General features: G+C 41.7%; 1 protein-coding gene across 7 annotated transcripts in view; it reads right to left on the reverse strand.

The window, feature by feature from the left end:
• Positions 1–20,555, reverse strand: part of kaznb (kazrin, periplakin interacting protein b) — a 102,883-nt gene that overhangs the window by 11,819 nt on the left and 70,509 nt on the right. For 6 of the 7 annotated variants that reach the window (XR_007815235.1, XR_007815236.1, XM_018700591.2 and 3 more), the window contains exons 5-6: positions 14,839–14,946; positions 905–1,096 (exon numbers count right to left, since the gene is read on the reverse strand). Coding sequence is in view for 5 of the 7 variants with exons in the window: in XM_018700591.2 (XP_018556107.1) it covers positions 905–1,096; positions 14,839–14,946 (300 nt within the window). In the remaining 2 variants the exon portion in view is untranslated. Of the gene's footprint in view, positions 1–904; positions 1,097–11,938; positions 12,370–14,838; positions 14,947–20,555 lie in introns of those variants that run through there. The other variant, XM_018700595.2, reaches the window with a different exon arrangement.

Consider the following 20,555-nt stretch of genomic DNA (forward strand, 5'->3'; position numbering starts at 1 on the left):
AAAAATCTGATCTCAACAAAAGATTAGGCTTCTCTCTGGCAGTTGTGTAAAACTGGCATTTGTATGCACAGGTTTATGAGGTATATCTGCTGGTCAGAGAAAACTGAAGCTTTTCTGACAGTTCCATCCTTATGTTTTGCTGAGAGTAAAAAACATTTGGATTAAACCAAGACTGTGTGCATTTAGGATAAGAAAATGTGACTTTGATACAGAGAATTATGTTGTGTTACTTTTCTAAGACACAAATATCTGTGTGGACGAAGAAAAGGAGATTTGGAATGTATTTGAAAATTAGCTTCATTTTGTTTTCTATGATCTTTCTTTTACTAAGAACACAATATTTTGTTTAGTAAGATGAAAACAGAAATTGATTGAAACATAGATAAATGCACAAATATCATATATCTATGTGAATGCATAGAGTTCATGATGAAACAGTTAAGCTGGCTAGTTACTTGAAAACCTGGGAGATGATAAACTTTAGGGCCTGAAGCATCTCTTCTTTCTCCTACTGTTAGTTAGAGAATTTATTTGAAAATGTGCTCATGAACATATGTGATTTGACAGGATACAGAACTACAATGCAATGCAGTGACTGACGTTTTTATATGTGTTACTGGAAGATGTGTTGTTATATCTTTTATGTTTGATATAAAAAGGATGGGCCAAATGTTTTGCATGACATGGAGATAAAAAGAAATTGGCACCGGCTGATTTTCTTTGGTGAGATAAAGTGGATTTCTTTTATCTACAACATATTCCTGCTTGATATAACTTTACAAGAGTAAAACTTCCCACTAGAAGCTCAGAGAGCTTTATTTGATGTACATTCGAGGAAGCTGTTGGAGAGAGGGGACGCTGGTGGATTAGGTGAGACGACAAGATGCCTGTGTTGGCTCCTGACCTTGTAAGGCCTCCTTGGCACGGTCCAACTCCTGCTCCTTGTCGCCCAGCTGCACACGGAGCTCGGTGGCCGAGAGCAGATTGGCAGAGCAGCCTCCCTGGGTGTCCTCCAGGTCCTTACTCAACATGTCCTTCATTTGCCTCAGGAGGTGGACCTCCTCTTGAAGCTGGGCTACCTCCTCACGCAACAACACTGAGGGAGAAAGAGAGAGAGAGAGAGTTTGGGAGTTTAAATCAGAGAGTAAGAGAAAAAGGGAAAGTATGGAAAATGGAGGCGTGGAAGCAGCAGGAAATGGAAGAAATAAAGTCAAACAGTGGGAACTTAAGAGGAGGGGGGTGTGATTATGCTGCATATTTTAAAATATATGCTAAAAACAACACATCAAACCCCCATAAGACTCACAGCTCCTCCTCAGCTGTGGCTGCAGGTGTATTAGAAATTCAGATAAATGCTGAGTGACAGACTCAGGACTGGAACTGGCAGGGGTGGTGGGTAAGTGAGAGACAGCGGTTTGATAAGACTTAATAAAATATCAGCAACAGAAGTTTGAGCTGTGCCCCTCAGTGCTGTGTTTTCCATTTGTTGTGAAACACCTCCTGACCCTCGGGGGAAAAACAGGCAGGCAAACAAGGAGCAGGAAACTAAAGAGAGGACACAGTGAACTGTGGAGTGAACCAACGGACAGGAGCTGGTGGGCACACTTGCTGAGCCAGAGGACAGACGATGAAAAAGATGAGAATAGTTCCGAATTTTAGTCCAGTAAGGGAAATCCACACCAGCAACACTGGAACAATATGTCATAATGATTTATACTGCACACATACAGTAAGGGCAGAAGGTTTGTTGTGGACGATGCTCACTTTTCATCAGAACAGAGACAAATGACACGTACAAGCAGCAAGAACGTTCATCTGAAATCTGCAGCTCCTGATGATAAAATTATAATTCAACATCAGAAACTTTTATGATACCTCAATAACATACAAAATGAAAGAGCACAGCAGCAAAAATAAATAATGCTGAAATGATTAGCTGATTAATCAAGTAGTGGATTGGTGGAAAAGTAGGAAAATTATTTAGTTAACAAAGTCATTTATCAAATTCTCAAATGCGTGGATTTTCTGCTCTTCATAGAAATGCAGAAGATGCACAAGAGTCTACAGCCATGCTAGCTGCTAAAGTCTGTGATGCTCGTTTAAAATGTCACACATAAATAATTTGCAAATAACAGCAATTGCTTTTCTACCAGTAGAAACTGTTAAGGTCATGGGCTTCAATTCTCTAATAAGTCTTCAAAAATATATCCCTTTTCTATAAACCTCCAAATAGAGTCATTGGTTTTAACAGTGAATGCTTATAAGTATGAGAAATTAGTGGGTTTTTCATTGTTCAGGATTATTTTTCAATAGATTCAGTATTTCAGCTTGGCATATTGTATATGTCATTAGTTTTGCAGGTATTTGGTCAGAAACCAAAGTAGTGAGAAAAAAACAAAAACAAAACAAAACTTAAATTTGACCTGATGCTGGTCAGTAGGATTCATCCACTGAGGACCATGAATATAGAAAAGTTTCATGCCAATCCAACTAAGAATTGCTGAGATATTTTAATTTAGACCAAAGTGGTGGACCTTAGAGCCCATGGCTAAAAAACACAGCGAGTTGAGTGTGCTCTTAATTGTATGCAGATCCCTATAAGACTCATGTAAACTATGTAAAATTCAAGAGTGAGTGTGCATGTAAGGAAGTATGTGTATGTGTGTTTGTGTGCACGTGTGTGTGACTCAGAAAGAAAAAGAGAGAAGGTCTCTGCAGGCCTGCAGCCAGACGTTGTGGGGCTGCAGCAGCTCCGATAAGAGAGGAAGGGACAGTCCATCGCTCTCTGTCGACTCTACTATGGAAACACACGGAGCTGCTCTGTGCTGCATGTGACAAAAAGAGTTTGTTCCCCTGAGAGAGCAATCTTTCACGGACTTCTTGCAGCCTAAATCCGCTTATTCATCTGTTTACCTATAGGCTCTCCTATATTTGTCACAGGGAGCTGGGCTGCTGCTTTTGATGCCGCTGGACAGAACTGCGCATTTCTGAGGTGCTTTGTTGTGCTCGGTTTAATCTTCAACTCCAAGCAGGCTGTTTACATTATCAGCTGCTCTTGCTGCGATGTGAAGGTTGATAACAGGTAACAACATGAGTGAGTGCTGTTAGCTGTCACACAGAAGTTGGAGTAACTCTCAAATGAGCCAATTTAAACCTGGTGTTAAAATTGTGTCTTCTGGATTATTTACAGTGAATTTAGTTAGAGAGAAATCAGTCACATAACTCTCACAGGTCCAGGTATACACAAATCCACTCACACACTTCCTCCTCTTTACTGCACCAAATAAAACTTCCCAAGATCTTCCAACCTTCCCCTGAATATGAGGCCATTTCACATCTAAGGAAAGTGTGAAGGGACACAGGTAGAAAAGCTGCTTCACCTTCGCACTGACTTGACTCCTACAGATAATTCCCCTCCACACACACTGTTTCATGTGATTTAAAAAAGCCATTTAAATCGACAGGAGTCATATAAACTGTACAAAGTCTGTGTGCTGTTATCGTCTGAACTCTCTCAGCTCCTGACCCTTGAGTGGCTGTGCAGTGAGCTTGGCTAAGCTATTAGAGTCCTCCCACAGAAGAAGAGAAGCCCACTCTTCTACCTACTCAGCAGTGGCCCATTCAATTAACTTTTCATCCAAGCCTCCCATTAGAGTGTCCATCAAAGCCAGTCAGGACCAGGCCCTCACTCGCTGTCCCCTTCCCACATAGCAGAGCTGTCACAAGGCTGCACACACACACACAAACACACACAGCTGGAGAGGGAGAGAGCATAGTCGTTGTTGGCTGACTATTAGGCTTGAAAGAAAGCAGAGGCTCAGTTCTCTGCCTGGAGAGGTGAAGTAAGGCCTGGCAGTGTGTGGATTGGTGGTCAAAGACCTGAACTAGTCTCCTCTGAACCATATGCAGGATTAAAAAGGCCCTATTTATATACTTGAATGATCAAAGATGCTTAATGTGAGCTGTGTTGGAATATTGAGTTTGGATGTGAGGTTAAATTTAAAGTCATTGCTCCATCCTGTTTCAAAAGTAGTTTCTGACTAACCGTTCTCAGCGCATCCAAATTGGACTTGGTTTTGATTGGATCCCATCATTAAACAGTTACTTTCCAATCAGGCAATTTCACAGCAAGTTAACTGACAAACTCCTGGAAAGCTTCACTCAGCAGAGCTGCCTGATCTGAACCAGACAGTACTGCTTTTGGGCGCCTTCAGTCTGGTATTAATTCAGCATAGACCTTGTGAAAAGGTCAGTTAATCCAAATTACAAAAACAAAACAACAACTCTAAAGGCATCTAACCATGAAGATAGTTTGGTTTTTATTTGGCTGCTACTGTTCAGTGAAGGGAACTGATCCCCCCTCCCCCAAGTCCTGAACCAAACCCTCCACCCCGGCCTCACCACTGTGCTCCTCTGCCTCTGGACATTTAGCCGTCTCATCGCTCAGAGCAACCTTTATATCACATATCTTTCCAGGCTCAACAACTCTACCAGCACTTACTTATTTTCTTGTTGATTTAAAAAATCTTTAGCACCGATACCGTTGCACTGAACATACTCTTAGTCACTTGTGTAAAAGTGATAGACTCCCAGTCCTGGATTATACCTAGCTCTTTCTCCTTCCTCGTCTGAATGCACTTTGTAAACTGCACTTTAAACAGAAGCATCTGACAAATGAATGTCATGTAATGTAACTGAAAGTAGTAGTTCCAGTAGTTCTGGTATGTGCTTCCAGTGAAACTGTTGAAAGTAAGGTTTGTGGATGATTCAGAGTAACTGTGACATTGTTTCATGTTGCTGCTATGAAGTTTAAATTAAAATGTTTAAATGCTGCGTACACAAGAAACAGCAAAAATGAATTAAAATCTAATCCGTGTTAGCAGATGATGTTTTTTTAACCTTAACTACAGGGCAGATTTTCTGTAAAACATTAGGGAAACCGCTGCTTTAATGGACCACAGTCAACATGAAAGCAAAACCATGAAAATAATACAGGACGACTGAGAATGGTGTCAAAAATCTCTGCAGTGACAGCAGCCAACTGTTCTGCCCTGAGGAGTTACGATGTGCATGGCTGTCACTTTTCCACCTCAGTCTCCCTGACAATTCAAATCTGTGTAATTTTATTTAGTACAGTGGTTTCTCCCAGCTATTTCTGTCCAAGACAAAGCCAGAGGCGACGATGCTGCCTCTTCCTCTCCTCTAATCTCTCAGGTACAGTAACTCAGAGTTGGGTAACAAGGTCATACATTATTTTATGTCTTCACCACAGAGCGTAGACATACAGCACTGTCATAACTGTCCTCTCACAGCCATATTCTTAACAGAATATAATAATAATAACAGGAGAGAACAACCAGATCATATTAACACTGTCTTGTCGGACACTGGAGGAGTCAAGAGCTTAAGAAAAGAACAGCTTGCCTCTCTGCTCTCAGTAAATTGAACACTTCTGATCCATGTACCTTGAAGGTCCTATTTGACATTCATAAGGCTTTAACACATGATCAAAACATGGCCTACTGGGAAAGGTGCTCTAACAATATCCTTACATTATCATTACCTCAAAGGTCTCATATTTCTTGCAGCAGTACTGTTGTAAAAGACCATATAATGAAAACATTAGACAGCAGTATTGAATGTTATCATTATTAGTCAACATGTTTAGATATAGAACAGTACTGGGATTAATCTTTAATTGTCTGTTTCCATAGTAACGTGAAAATAAAGCCTGAAGGAGTTTTGGTTGCTCCAGCTGACTCTTCATTGTTTTCTTCTTCCCTGTAGGCTCCTGTGGTTTTGGTGCACAGCGACAATATGCTGTCTATGAGGTGGGTGGGGTAGTTTTTTCTTGTTGTGTGTGTGTGTGTGTGTGTGTGTGTGTGTGTGTATGAGGTGGGTGGGTGGAAGGTTGGGGTGAGGGGAATTGTAGCTAAGGGATGAAAACAGTAATGGCTTTGTACAGAAAGTGCTGAGGGATTTTCTGCTGTAGCATTGCAGGGGGTTCAACTAAGACAGCAGGACATCAAAGCAACGTCACTAAATGGTACAATTCTCAAACAAATGACTATGCAGCGAATAATTAAATCAATACACATAAGGACACCTATATCAAAGTTTTCTTTCAACAAAATTATAAGAAGTAAGACAAACGCTCACCGGGGATGCCGAGAGGAGCATCAAAAAATTAAACAATAACTGTACAACAAAAGCTTTTCTGTCGCTCGCCGATATGAGCAGAGCTGTTTCAAACAACCAGGGAAGTTTTTAAATGCTTCCTCAAAGCCTCCTAATAAGCCACTCTTTCATAAACTCTTATTTATAAACTTTACCCAGAATGAGCAAATAAAAAATATCAAAAACTTGTTTCCCAGGACAGCGTCCTGCTTAGAGGCCTCGTGTGAAATGGGAAGTATTATGCAAGAGTGTACCTGCAATGCAGGTGAGTGTGTTGACTCAAACTGTCCGCCTCCCCGAGGGCAAGCGAGCGAACACAATGTTTCTGTAACTGCTTGTGAGCTAAATGATACGATGACCACCGGACCAAATAATGTTTACCTCTATGACACAGTAAGTCCCATCCTCCTGACTTTCATACCTCAGTGAATCATTTCAACTGGAATACAGTTAAAACTGCTGTGAAACATGAATCATAAACTTGTTTATACAGAATAAAGAAGAAGAAACAAAATATGTCAAATACGTTCACCAACAACTGCAAAAAGACATAAAGGTATAAAGCGCTCTTTCTCAATCCCTTCATAAGTTATAGAAATAAATGTAATATTTTGCGTAATATAAAGCTCTGTAATGTTATATCTGCAGGACTATCACAATAAACTAAGCAATAAAAATAATTTGGGTTCAAGTTAAATCATCAAGTATAAACAAGCATTTCTGAAATTGACTGGATGATGCAGAGATGAAAAGGGTCACATGTACAACACTGCACAGTTTAGAGAATGAACACCAGAAGGCAAACAGACGCTCTGACATCTTATATGTAATTTTATCTCATCAGTTATGAACACATACTCATCATTATATTAATCCTTGTGGTGAAGTGCCTTCTCTTGTTGCTCCTGAATTACTTGATTCCTGTTTGTGTGCGTGTGTTACGTGCGTGTTTGTCTGTGCTCACAGCTGGCTTTCCTCTGCACTGTATTATGAGAGAAGCATATGTCTGTTGAGCTCTAGCCTCCACTAATTACAGTATAAAGATCAGTTGCGACTGTCCTGGGAGGAGACAGCAGCCTGCCTCAGCTCTTGATTAAATGCACCGAGCAGGTAACACAGTGGCCTCTGTGGCTGTGCAGTAAAAACTGACTGGACTGACTGGAATAACCCATGTATGTAATATATCGACGAGTGTGCAATAAGCCTCGTCTCATTAATAATCTGTGTTGCTGTAGAGTTTTTCCTCTGTCTGTCTCAAGAGAATTAAGCTGCACAGGAGAGAATATATTTAATACAGTATGGATTCACAGACGATGAATCTTAATGACCTTGGTGATCTCCTCAGTTTTTCCCTATGGAAACCATGAGATTTATGGTTTTAGTTATAATGTGTGGGTTGTCAAGAAATTTGGTACAAAAATTCATACAATTATTAGAATGTTAGTCATGTTATTGTGAGCATTTGGCCATGCTAGCATTAGCATTTACCTCAAAGCAGCGCTGTGCTGCTGACAACAAGGCTATTAAGTCTTGTTACAAAATCAGGCAGCCAAGCTAACAAAAAAGAGACACAACGTTTGTAAAATTATTCCAAATGCTATGAAACAGATAAGACTTCTTACAAAACTTCATATTGGAAAAATGTCTGTTTGGGGTTTCCCCTCGGAGAAACAGTCTGTGATCTCTGAGCACTCTGTTTACAACTCGAGACAAAAGGATAACCCAAACACTCTGTAAGGATTTATGAAAGAATAGCATCAAATGAGCAGCAAACCCAAATCTGACAGAAAGACAGCAAGGAGGGAAAGAGGGAGAAAAGAGGACTCAGACTGAGAGGATTCACAAATAAACGTATTCATTCTGTCAGAAGCTCCCTGCTGGGTCTCAAATCAAGGACGTCAGGTGGGTGGGTGACAGAGGTAGGCTGCAGTGATTAGGGGCGTCTTTAAATCATCTGCAGGACTATATTTAGCATCCTTATTGTTAATTTGCACTGTAGTCACAGAGGGAACTTGGCCTGTGAGGGAACAGGGGTTGTATAGACCTGTGTGGGCTGCACAGAGTCAAATTTGACATGCTCACGCTACAAACAGCAGTAAATGCAGGCGATGAGCCTCTATCTCATACACCAGGAGACTGAGAAGACCCAGCAGAAAACAACTAATTCCTGATGCCTTGACACAACGAGACTCCAAGTACTGTACTTTCTGCATCCTGAAAAAAGTCCTGCAAGCAAGGGTCAGGTCCATTTCCCACTCAGAGTATTACGCTGCTTCTCTATAATACATATGGGCTTAAATAATGCATGTTGCTGGCTCTCAAAGCTACCTGACCAGAGTATTCAGCACTTAATGGTAATTCATCATGGTCAGCAGACAAAACATCGCCCTCTGGTTCAGCACATCTATAAAATTCTCATATTTATGTTAATCATTTATCATTTCCCCTCTGAAAAACACTTCGCTCGCTGTACTTGAAAACACATAACATTCCTAATATGGTTGAAGCGAATGTGCCAGGGTCACTGGAGCAGATCAGAATACATCCAGCAAACACGAGGTCCTGTATAATGTTCACATGTATGCACATTTATATATCTGTGTAAAGTATATCTATGCGGTTATACAGTATCTATTGGGAACAGCCTCCATTAATTAATTGCCTGTGGGTTTACATTACAACCGAGGTCAGTGCAAGGATGCCAAGTGCAGATAGCTGTAATTGATTCACACGTTTATTATGTGCAGATTGGGCACGCTGCCAAGGATGTGCCACTGGCAGAGCACGAGAACTTGGACAAGGCTATTTAGATTTTTAACACTGCTGTCAAGAGCTGCATTTTGAAAAAAACATACCCTCACTGTCACTTGACACCTGTATCATTCACTGCACATGGGTTTAGTTCAGATGAAGTGAATCAGACAGTGATTAAGCAAATTAACCTGGCTGACAAGGAGGCTCTGATTAAGAAACACAGAGTCCTTTGATTTATGTCAGCAAAGCGGTGACAATGAGCTGATTTTGCACTACAGCAGGAAGTATTTATGATCCCTGGATATCCCAGTTTTCAATGACCCTTGTCCCACCAAAGCTCCACCCTCTCATTTCAGACAGTCCAGTTGTTTCGACACACTGTGACCTGTGTGAAGAGTTCAGGAAGGTGTGAGGACTTCTGACGCTTCATGACAAATTCATGTATGAATTTTACTTTGTGAAATCACATTACAGACATTTCTGTGGACAGCAATATGCGAGGCTGACATTTCATACCTTATGTAGTTTAAAGGCACAGTTTGACATTTTGGGAAATTCACTTTGTCGTCAAGAGTTAGATGAGAAAGTCGATACCGCTCTCATATCTATATGGTAAATATGTAAGTGGAGCAAGGTTAGCTTAGCACAAAGACTGGAACAAGTGGATGAGAAACATAAAGTTTAACATTTTGATTAAACAGAAGAGATCTATCAGTGAGTTTTTTTAGCTTTGGACACTGCCAGGCCAGGTTTCCAGTCTTTGTGCTAAGCTAAGCTAACTTTCTGGTGGCTGTAGCTTCATATTTACCATACAGACATGAGACTTGCTGACAGTCCTGAGCCCTCGTGGACTTGAACGCATCCACGTCCACTGGACGTTCCACTGTTTGCCCTTATGGGGCAAACAGTGGAACTGAGCCTTAGTATCTATACAACAGCGGAGTAATCAGCAAAGGTGTCAACCAACTTTATATGGGACGCTGAGGAACAAAATACTACAGGGCGTTGCTTTGTTTTGAATCTTTAGTGGGGAGTAAACATCTGTCAGAAACAGCAGGATCCAGTCTGCGGAGAGCTGGAAAACTACATGATTTGATACACGACCTCCCTCATGTCCTGGGGCATGGCAGAATAATCCCACAAGCTGCATGTGGCGCCTGCTCTGCAGCTGGAACAGCTACTGAAGCTTGTTTGTATGAAACTTTAAAAACCTCACTGAACTGGCTTTAAATTATTTAAAATCTGTATAAAATACTAAAAAACAGAAGAAAAAATCTTAATGCTTTATATGAAGATGTGCTACATGTTGTCTCTTGTGGTCAAAGTGTGTGTGGAGTGTGACGCTGACAGTGATGGTGCCATCTGTCTGTTGCAGTGCAATCCGTCCAACTCATTATCCTCTGCAATTTTGAACAGTGGCCTCAGGGTGCACAGTACATGAGCCATAGAAGAAGCCACGCAAAACACAGTGGGATCGAACTCATCCGTGTTCATTCATAAACAACCACGACACACATGAGTGCAGATGAATGTGTGGATACGCACACTCACAGACACACAAAGACATCAGAAATCATGACAGCTGAGCAAAGAATAAAGATAACTTCTCAAAGACAGAGCCTCTTCCCACAGGATTCACTACAACTTAAATGGCTTCAAAAGGCTTCTCTTAACATCCTCAATCAACCATAATGCATCTTCAGTTACAGGACAATGTGTCTGGCTCCAACATTAATCCACACACAAGAGCTTGTGTAGATATTATTGTCCCTCGTTGCTATTTTCTCTCAAGCTTTAGTATATCTGCTGAGCTACTGATGTCTGTAATTCTGCACAGTATCTGACCAAATACCACTCCATTCAAATACAATGCTTATAGGAGATTAAAGATTACCAGGTTATCCATATGAACATGTCATATCTAGGTCAGCATTTAGGTTTTATCCTAAGTAAAACAATAAATAAGTCTGGGATATAGAACAGATCAGTGCCTCCATTAAAGGGCTGTTTCAAATGTACGAAAATAAATCATATAAAATAACCCTCAGTGTACATATACACATGTACACATTGTACATACTGTGCTGATAGAACTACTCACTTTGTTTACTTAAGCAATAATAACATCATGTGGACCTTTTTGTTCAGTGAAAATAAACTGAATATCATTGGATTTTGGGCTACGACAGTTTAAGAGCATTTTTCACTATTTGCTGACTTTTTATAGACCGAACATTTCATTGGTAGATTAACTGATAATGTAGTTGCAGCTCTACCTCATGTACTGTTGATTTATATTACATAAACTGATCATATGTTTTGAATAAAGAATCTTAACCTACAAATTAACTAGTATCTATGAATGTAGAGAGTACACAGAATAAGATTTCCAATGTGAAACTGTAAATTAGCATAAAATGGAAGTAGAAGTTAAAAGGACATTGGATGATGATGATGATGATGATGATGATTATCTTTTATTGTCTTTATTGATATATTAACATGAATGCAGCATTTTAATCTTGCAGCTGATCGAGGTTGGGATACTTTTGACTATTCTGAATTCTGGTCAATCTATAACGGCATCAAATTTTAGAAACCGATCTGATGTTTTGAATGAAAAATCTTAATCTGATAAGTAACTAGAGGTGTAAAGTAGCATAATATATGAAGTACAAGTACCTTAAAGTTGTACCTAAGTAGAGTGCTTGAGGTAAATGTACTTCACCACTGCGTACTGTGCTGTGCTCACACATTATTTCCATGGCAAACATGAGGAGTTTCAGTGTCGTTTGGTTGTGATACTCAGATTCCTCTTGTACAATCCATGTGGGCAGTCACACACTTACACCTACATGAACTTGAACCCGCTCACTCACCACTGACCTCAGCCGGTTTCACCGCCCACACTATCCCTCCGACACACACACACAAACAAACACCATCTTCTCTCCACCACCCACCCCTCCGTCTCTCCCTTTTCTACCTGCCTCTCTCTGTCACTCACCGGCCTTCCCGTCCTCCTTCTCGGACCTCATGTCCTCCTCGGCGCAGGCTCCGCTCGGCTCCACTGTCAACTGTGGTGTGAGCTCTCATAGCAGGTGAAAAAAAAAGTAGAAGAAAACACACACACACATACACTCACACCTATACGTACAGGCCAGTGTACACACCATTCAAACCAGCACACACACAATGCACCACTGCAGCTGGCCGCTCCCAGCCCTTCTCACTGAGGCTCCACCCAGACAGGTTATTAGGAAGTCGTCCCCCGAGAGCCACTAAGCTACATTTCCTGCTCCTTTTCTTTCTTTTTTCTCCCTCTGAATGTGCCTCTGTTTCTCTCCCGCTTTCTGTATACCTGTTCAGTGACACACCCAGAGGCAGCTAGGACAACTTTCACCCCCACGCCCACTCCAGCTTTTTATCTCTCTTTCCCCCACAGTGTACAAACGAAGAGGAGGAGGGGGAGGGGAGTACAAACTGCACCTCGGGCCTCAGGTAACGACCCAGGTGAGTCAGTGGAGCTCTCACTCCACCTGATGGCCGAGAGCTAGAAGAAGACAGCGTGTGCAATTACACTCACTGACTAAACAGAGAACAATGCGCTCCTCTGTATGAAAGCCATGCACTCCCTCTGAGCCCACACTGCCTTTGTAGCCTACATGAGTTTACATTACTCACTTCCTGAGTGCGAATGTGTGTTTTTGCCAGAGGAGGTAGGAATGTAAACTCTGTGAGTGTAAACGCCTCAAAAAATGGATCACAACAGCGGCGAAGTGATATGAACCAAACTTAGCCGTAGCCGTACACACTCAGACCGAAATATTAATATGAGCTCGCCTGCGTTATCTTCAACGCTCCAGGGATTTTGCCATGGCCTGCTCTTCTGCCTGGTGCTGACTGAGAACAGTACATGTCATGTTAGATGGGACCACAGATGTGTGCGGACACAGATACAGAGTAAATAAGGTTAAGGCGGGTCCAGTTTGCCTCTCAGGGCTCTTTAGGCCTGAAACCCTAAAGGCAGGTACAGGCAGGTGGTTTGAGAAAAACAGATACGGCTTCAGCTGAATTAATTCAGCCTGCAGAACCCGACTGGAGATAAACGTATAATGGAATTTTTAGTTTATGAGCACTTGAGTGACACAACTAGCATACTAAAGCACCAATGTAAGCATAACGTGTGTGTGTGTGCGCGAGAGAAATTTCAGTAAAACCTCTTGCATTTAAAGACGTGACAGCGGTTCAGAGCGAGCGCGCCATTTGTCCTGCCTGTCAGAGGTTGACGTCCAGCGTTTTAGCTCCGATCCAAAGATCAGATGTGCTCTAACTAGACGCTTGTCACACGAGGCAATGGATCTGTCAATCACGTGCTGACACCTCAAAGACTACCGGCCGGCTCGTTCTCCCTGAGTGATCAGAGCTGAGACAGAAGACTGTAATGATAGCTCCTCTACAGTGGACACAATTAAGACCTCAATAGAAGGTATTGTGTACTGGAAGTGCATTATTTTCTGCACTGGAGACAAATCAGGAAAACGGCTAATCATATCCACTTTGATTAAATTTTGAACTTGTCTGAATATAGCTGCTTTTAACTTGTCTGAAGAGCTACAGTATTTTATATGAAAAGGATTTTTTTTTTTTTTTAGACCAAATGTCGCACTTCATAATTCCAAGGTCATGCTGTAGCCTGCCTCTCAGCTACACTGAATCTTATTCACGGCATGTTGCTTTTATCCTGACAGTTCTTCAGTCTGAAATTTTCCACTCCTCAGTGTCCTTATTCTTCAGCTTAACTCCCTGTATCACTATGTCATTCATTTGCTTTGCTCACATTAAAGCCAGAAGAAATCTTAAAAGCCTTCTTATTCTACCCTCTGCTGTATTGCTCGCCCCCTTCTCTCTGCGGCACACGGTTGACCTGTCAGTCTGCATTATCAGCGCTGGGGGAGTGTTGATAGAGAGCCGGGATGGAGAGGCATTAAAATATTAGCTAGCTTTGAGAGAGAGAGAAGAGGAGGTGAAAAAAAGGAGGTGGAGAGAGACTGAAATCAGTGACGGGTGCTGGGAGATGGAGGAGAATGAGTGGCTGGGGTCACCACTGTCGCTGCCCATTGTTGATGGAAATGACACAAGGCTTGTCTAATAGGCGCTGAACGTGCGCTGGCAGAGCACGTGCACGAAAAGATTGGACGAAAAGATTGGCATCACAATTACGCCGCGGACTTTCTGGTTTGGTATCAGTGTGAAAACAATGGAGAATCACAGCCGTCATTGTGATGAGAAAAAGAAACTGACACAAGGCTTATGGATTAAGCAACAATACAGAGGCAATCAATAGACTTTATGATCAATACCTTTTGTGGAGCGCTTTATTACAAGCTGGTCAGTTTGATTACCACACACAAGAGACTGAGAGAGGCTATTATCCTGAGCTGTACAGCCTCCCTATAAAACATTTTATTTCTCACACTGATGACAGTGATTGGAGAAAATAAGTGGCCTTGCTGCAATGCAATAATTGCACATTACAACAAAACTCTAGTGCAATAAACTTCAATAAAGCTCCATCCAGATTAAAGCAATTTGCAAAGTAAAATACTTTTCTGTGGCAAGAAGTCAGGCAGGTCTCACAGTCTTAACGCCAGCGCCTCTGTGCTCCGTATTGGTTACACAACATGTTATTTTGGCCACAATAAAATTAACGGCGAGGCCCCTTGCGAGCCAGGTACCAAAAGCTGTTATCTGATTGTTCTCACACTCTTAGGCCTTTGCTCCAGCGTTAACCTCCCAGTCAAGTCGACAGCTCTGTGTCTTTTAACTGCCAGGATAAATCACTGTGCACACTTCCTGCTGTCACCAAGGCAACACCTTATATTTTCAGGCGACTTCGTGGCCTACCTTTGCCTAGCGAGCAGTCTGGAGTGCCAAAGTCCATCAGGCTGGATATCTCTGTCGGGTAGCACATGTCTGTCACCACCGTCTTCTGCCTGTGATGCACTGACGGATCTGCAGACAGAAAATAAACAATGAATGCCATTTTACAGCCATTTAAATCAAACGTTTACACTCTCATCAAAACGTCTTATTCTTGTTCACACAGCCAGGTTGTTCAGATATGTTAGACTCTTAATAACATTGCGTGAGTGCATAAGTGGAGTGCTGGTGTGTACAGCTACAGCAGGCCTGTTAAATCAGATGATTCACTCTGACACCATGTCAATTCTAACACACCCTTGAGCTTTCAGACACATTGCAAATGCGAACCTCTCCTACAAATCACTGCAGTTGTGATCGACATTTCAGAGCAATAATAACACGCAAACTGAAATAGCAATGATGGATTCTTGTTCTATCATTTTACAACGTCTGGGAAACTTGTTGCTCTCGTGTCTTGCTTTCGATCAGTTGCTCTTTTCGCATTCTTTCATACCTTTCATCACCTCTTCTTTCCTCAAATAACATCCATCCATGTTTTTCCATGATGCCACTCAGACCCAGTTTTGAGCTCTATTCGTTCAGCTCCTGACACTGATCAAGGACCTCTCTGAGCCCAATCAGGTTTGTCTACTCATCATTTTCCCTCCTTTCACTAGATAGCATATTGAGGGAGCATTTATCTATTTTTCTTTCATCAAGGTCCCTCTGTCAGACCACTGCCTTTCCCACTTGCTTTTCTAAATGTTTCACCTCTGTGTGTGAAGCGTGAAATGCTATTTAAAAAAAACAAGTGATTATTGGAGGCAGCAATATTCTCGCTGTGCCAGGGAGTGGTTTTGTAGAGCAGACGCCATGGCATTGCAGCGGAAATGATTTTCTCTTGAAGAGGGCTTCAGATCCTGCTATTGATCTGAGATCTTCAAAACTGAAAGTAATTCTGCTGATTGTATTCATCCCTCCCAGGCTACAAATGTGGGATTTCACGTCAGATAAAGGCATGACGGCACCTCCTGTATATGTGCAAATGAAGCATTTAAATCAAACATGTTCTCTCATTTGACCATCATGACTACAGCAATAAGCATCTGCTATCGGATGCCTTCAGCTGTACCATCTGCACAGCCGCTCTTCCACAACAATGATCTCACTCTTCCCTCCCAATCTGCATATTTTGACAGTTTCATTTTCCGGAGTGTATGGTATTTATCTAAATCGCTGACCTTCCCCTCCCTCGTCCCCTCCTTCGTCCTCCTGACCTGTCGATAACTGTTAAGGTGTTGGTAAGCTGACCTTTTCTTCAGTCTTCAATATGGAGATTGGGCAGCGGGCAGGCTCATGCTCGGCCGCTCTGAAGCCGCCTCACTTAGCACCAACAATAATGAGAGAGAGAGAAGCAGAGAGGATGAGGCTGCTGGAAGTGGGACAATCTATCCCAGCACTTAGCTGAAGGTGTCGGCTCTTTGTGCACTTAAAAATAAAGATGTAAGTACATAAATGGATGGCAATGAGAGCCACTTCCTCAATCTGAAGAGCTTGTATTTAAAATGTTGCTGTACTTTAACTTTTTATTTTGGATGTATTTGCCTTCTACATGTGTCTGTTTCATTGATAAACACATCTCACCTTGGTACTTCAACATATCTTGCCTGTCTGAGCTTTTCATCAGTTTAAGCGACCTCCCATCCCCAAAGGGTGTTTTGATTATCCACAGTCCATTGTATTTCAAAGGGAAACCACCCTATCATTGTGTCTGACTCAGTGCTGCAAAGCATGTGAATGTGCACCAGGGAGAGTGGGTATATCCTGAGGAGAGAGCAGTATATCTGCGTCCTTACTTCTGCCTGGTTGAACCTCTGCTGTGGGAGGTTAAAGGTCATGGAAATGATGAGGCAGAGTTGTGCTGGGCTGTCTGTAACCCGAGTGACCAGACCAGGCAGCACAGGCACACAAACAGCAGGCTAATGATTGTGATGTCAACTGATGCCATAACAATTTGCAGCATCTCTCAAAGAAGTAATGCATTGTTACTGCTCTCTGGTATGTTTATATTAAACAGTAACACAGCTGAAGTGAAAAAATCTAAAGTTTGAATAATAAAGTATATAATGTATTATTTACAGTGTCAAATTTTAAAGGAAAGAAAAGAAATGTTTATGCTAATCTATCCCGAAATGTTTTTGTGGTCCTCGTGTCTCCAGAGGGACGAGCTGTTGTGTGTTTGACTGACAGTTGAGTCGCTGCTGTGACTATTTTAGCTGCTCTCTGAGGATGAGCTACTGCTGGAATAAAAGTGCTTTAGACTGAGGCATCTTAATGTAGAAACGGACTACATTAAAAACATTAAAGTTCATTTCATACTGTATTTTATATTATAGTATACTATATCTATACCTTTATGCCATTGGTTTTGCAATCTGATCGGTATACATCCATCCATTATTTACACAGGGTCACAGGGTGCTGGAGCCTATCCCAGCTGTCATTGGGTAGAAGCGGGGTACACCCTGTGCGGATCGGCAGTCCATACACAGACAAACAACCAATCACACTCACATTCACACCTACGAGCAATTTAGAGTCACTGATTAACCTAACATGCATGTGGACTGTGAGAGGAAGAACCCGGAGAGAACCCACACAGGCACAGGGAGAACAACACCGCATCCAGTACAAACTCCTCCTCATCACCTACAAAGCCCTCAATAACCTTGCCTCCTCTTATCTCACTGACCTCCTCCACTGCCATTCCCCCTCCCACTGTCTCCGATCTGCTGATTCCAACCTCCTGACCCCCATCACCAGAGCCAAGCACTGAACCTTGGGGGCCCGAGCCTTCACTGCCGCGGCCCCTACCCTCTGGAATTCCCTTCCATAACACATCAGGAACTCAGACTCATTACAGACCTTCAAATCATTAATCAAGACCCACTTGTTCAACCTGGCATGCATAGTTATAACAATCACTTCATTTAATTTTACTGTTTCTCTTTTCTCTTGTTATATTGTTAAGCCTCTTTGAGTGTCTTGAAAAGCACTATAGAAATCTCTATTATCATTAACATGCAAACTCCACTCTACAATCTGATGGCTATCTCCATTGGAAATCCATTCAAAGAAAAACCTAGTTTTATTTAAAGAGCCTGCAGCCTCTTTTCACATTTTGACTTGTCATGTGTTACTGAATGATAGTATCATATGTGGCAAAAAATATTAAATGTATATTTCTCCCTTTTGGTCATGCAAAGAGAAAACAATATGTCTTATTTACATTGCAGATCTGTATTACTGTAGGAATAAAACATGCCTTGTCACTTCATTTGGATTTGAAAGTGTTATTATAAATCTTTTAGAAATGATAGAGGCTTCCTTGCAAACAACAAGGGAAAAACACAACCCTGACAGTAAGACAAGGGAAAACACCCACTAGTTATTAATGAGAATATGCTGAGAGTGTGTGACTGTACGAAGCTGAGGGGCTGCAGACGACATGCACGGGACATGATGGGAGGAGGAGACAAACATTCAGTGGGAGTCGGAGTGGGCATTCAAGAAAAAAAAAAAAATGAGAGGCAACTATCACTGATGTGCAGACAGCTCATCTTTGCCCACCCTCAGCCAACCTTTAATTACGCTGGCATTTGGTCCGTCATGCAGCAGACACATTCATTCCTGTATCAGTCATCGCACAGGAAAAGAAGAGAACATCACCATGGTGCTGTGGGGGAACAACACCCCTGAAATGCAGTCCTGCTGAGTGCAATAACACAGCTGCATGTTTTGTATCATTCTGAGAGACTAATGTAAACCCTTATAGGCAACACTTATTGGAAAGATGCTATAATTACCAGGCTGCCCACTGTGTGTAAAAGAGAGGAGCTGGCTTTGAGTATTAATTGGCTCTCGGAGTAGATCTCACAGAACAAAAGGTCACTGCAATGTTTACTGTTTCCGCATATTCTCAACCACTTAAAGGTTCCTGGTATTTGTTAGAGGAGTGGTGCAATAGTGGCGATCTGGGGCTGTGGTGCAGATTAAAATTTGGTGATTCAAAGCCTTCGCAATGGAAACTGAGGGGATGTTTTTTGTTAATTGCTCATTTTATGTACTTAGCAGACAGAGAGATAATAAAAAAAGGAAGTATTAGAACAAAAGCAGTGATAAAAGTCTTAAAATGATAAATAACACTGGGACAAAAAAGTGTTAAGATGTTTTATGGGCAAAATGACTCTGTTATAATCTTAAAATGCAAAGCCCTGAAGAATTTAACCATTTTCTGTGGTACACAGTAATGATCCCCCATTGGCATGACAATAACCATAGTGTTCAAATTTCTATTATTTCCTCTCATGCATTTAAATTGACACGGCATAATGTGAGAAAAACTTGAAACACTCTCTAAATGGAATTTCACAGCAGTGCCGGCAGTGAATAAATTAACAAAGCCAAATGATGTGAACCCTTTTGCGTTTCTAACCTTTGGCACAAGACTGAGCCATAAAAAAAAACCTCGCCTGGTTATGTAAGACGACAGGATTGAGTTTGGTTGAGATATTTAGTTTCTGAATATTTCACAAGGGAGACTGCTCATCCCTGACCCGCCGCTCACAGGTCCCCTCTGGTATTATCAGCGCAGACACATGGAGCTCGTCCAAATCCCAGCGTACAGGACTCTGACGAGGCACTCCCACATCACTATGCATCTCCACTGGTGGATATCATTAACAGCCTTTGACACAGATGGCAGTGATGAATTGAAAATAAATCTCCTTTATAATAGAGAAAGATATGAAATCAGGAATTTGTAGGAAAAAAATGCTGTGTAAAAACAGAAAGTGACAAATTGAGACTTCTATAAAAGCTGGCTGTAAACATGTCACATAATTATTTAACAACTGCAGTGAAAATCTTTGGGGGAGGTTGACTTAGTATTCAACACAGTCTTCACACCATAAGAAAAGCAACAGATAGATTTCTCCTCAGGGACAGATTGAAAGCAAAACTAAATGCTATATATCGAAGGTCGAGCTGTCACATCTCTATTATACAACCCAAACATGCAGCAAAATGTCATTCTTCTAACATTTTACTTTGCCTGGGGCTGAAAATGTACTGTCTATTAATCTGTGTTTATAATCATACGTGACACAGCGAATCAATACTCCCGGCGCTCACACAACATTAGGCCTGAAAAGGCTGCTCCAAGGCTGCTGTGATCCATAGCCTCTGGATGCTGTCTGTGTGCTGCTGTTAAGAGCACAACAGCAACCTTCCCTTAGGAAACACGTGCACAAAAAAAAGCCCCTTCAGGGACACATCCATTACATCAATGAAGAGATATTGCTTCAGGAAGATGAGTGTCCAGGGTTACCGGTGTTACGGCGGGCTGCTGTTTTCTTGCATTTCTTTCACTCTAATGATGTCTGTGTGCAAAAACAAAATGAAGGAAGGGTTTTAAAAAGCAACATGTGGAGAGGTGGAGTGCGGCGAGAGGCACTCGGAAAATCCTTTTCAGCAGCGTTAAAACTGTAACTGCAACATTTTCATCCTTTGTGATATAAAGATATATTCCATGAGATTCTTCCATACTGTTTGTAAGTGGTTGCTATCTCTTTGATATCTCAGGGTGTATAAGGCCATTGTGCCTAATGTTGCAGAATCAGTGAGTAGCTGTTTTACGG

Source organism: Lates calcarifer, linkage group LG20, assembly GCF_001640805.2.
Source record: "Lates calcarifer isolate ASB-BC8 linkage group LG20, TLL_Latcal_v3, whole genome shotgun sequence".
In the NCBI taxonomy this organism is placed as follows: Eukaryota; Metazoa; Chordata; class Actinopteri; family Centropomidae; genus Lates; species Lates calcarifer.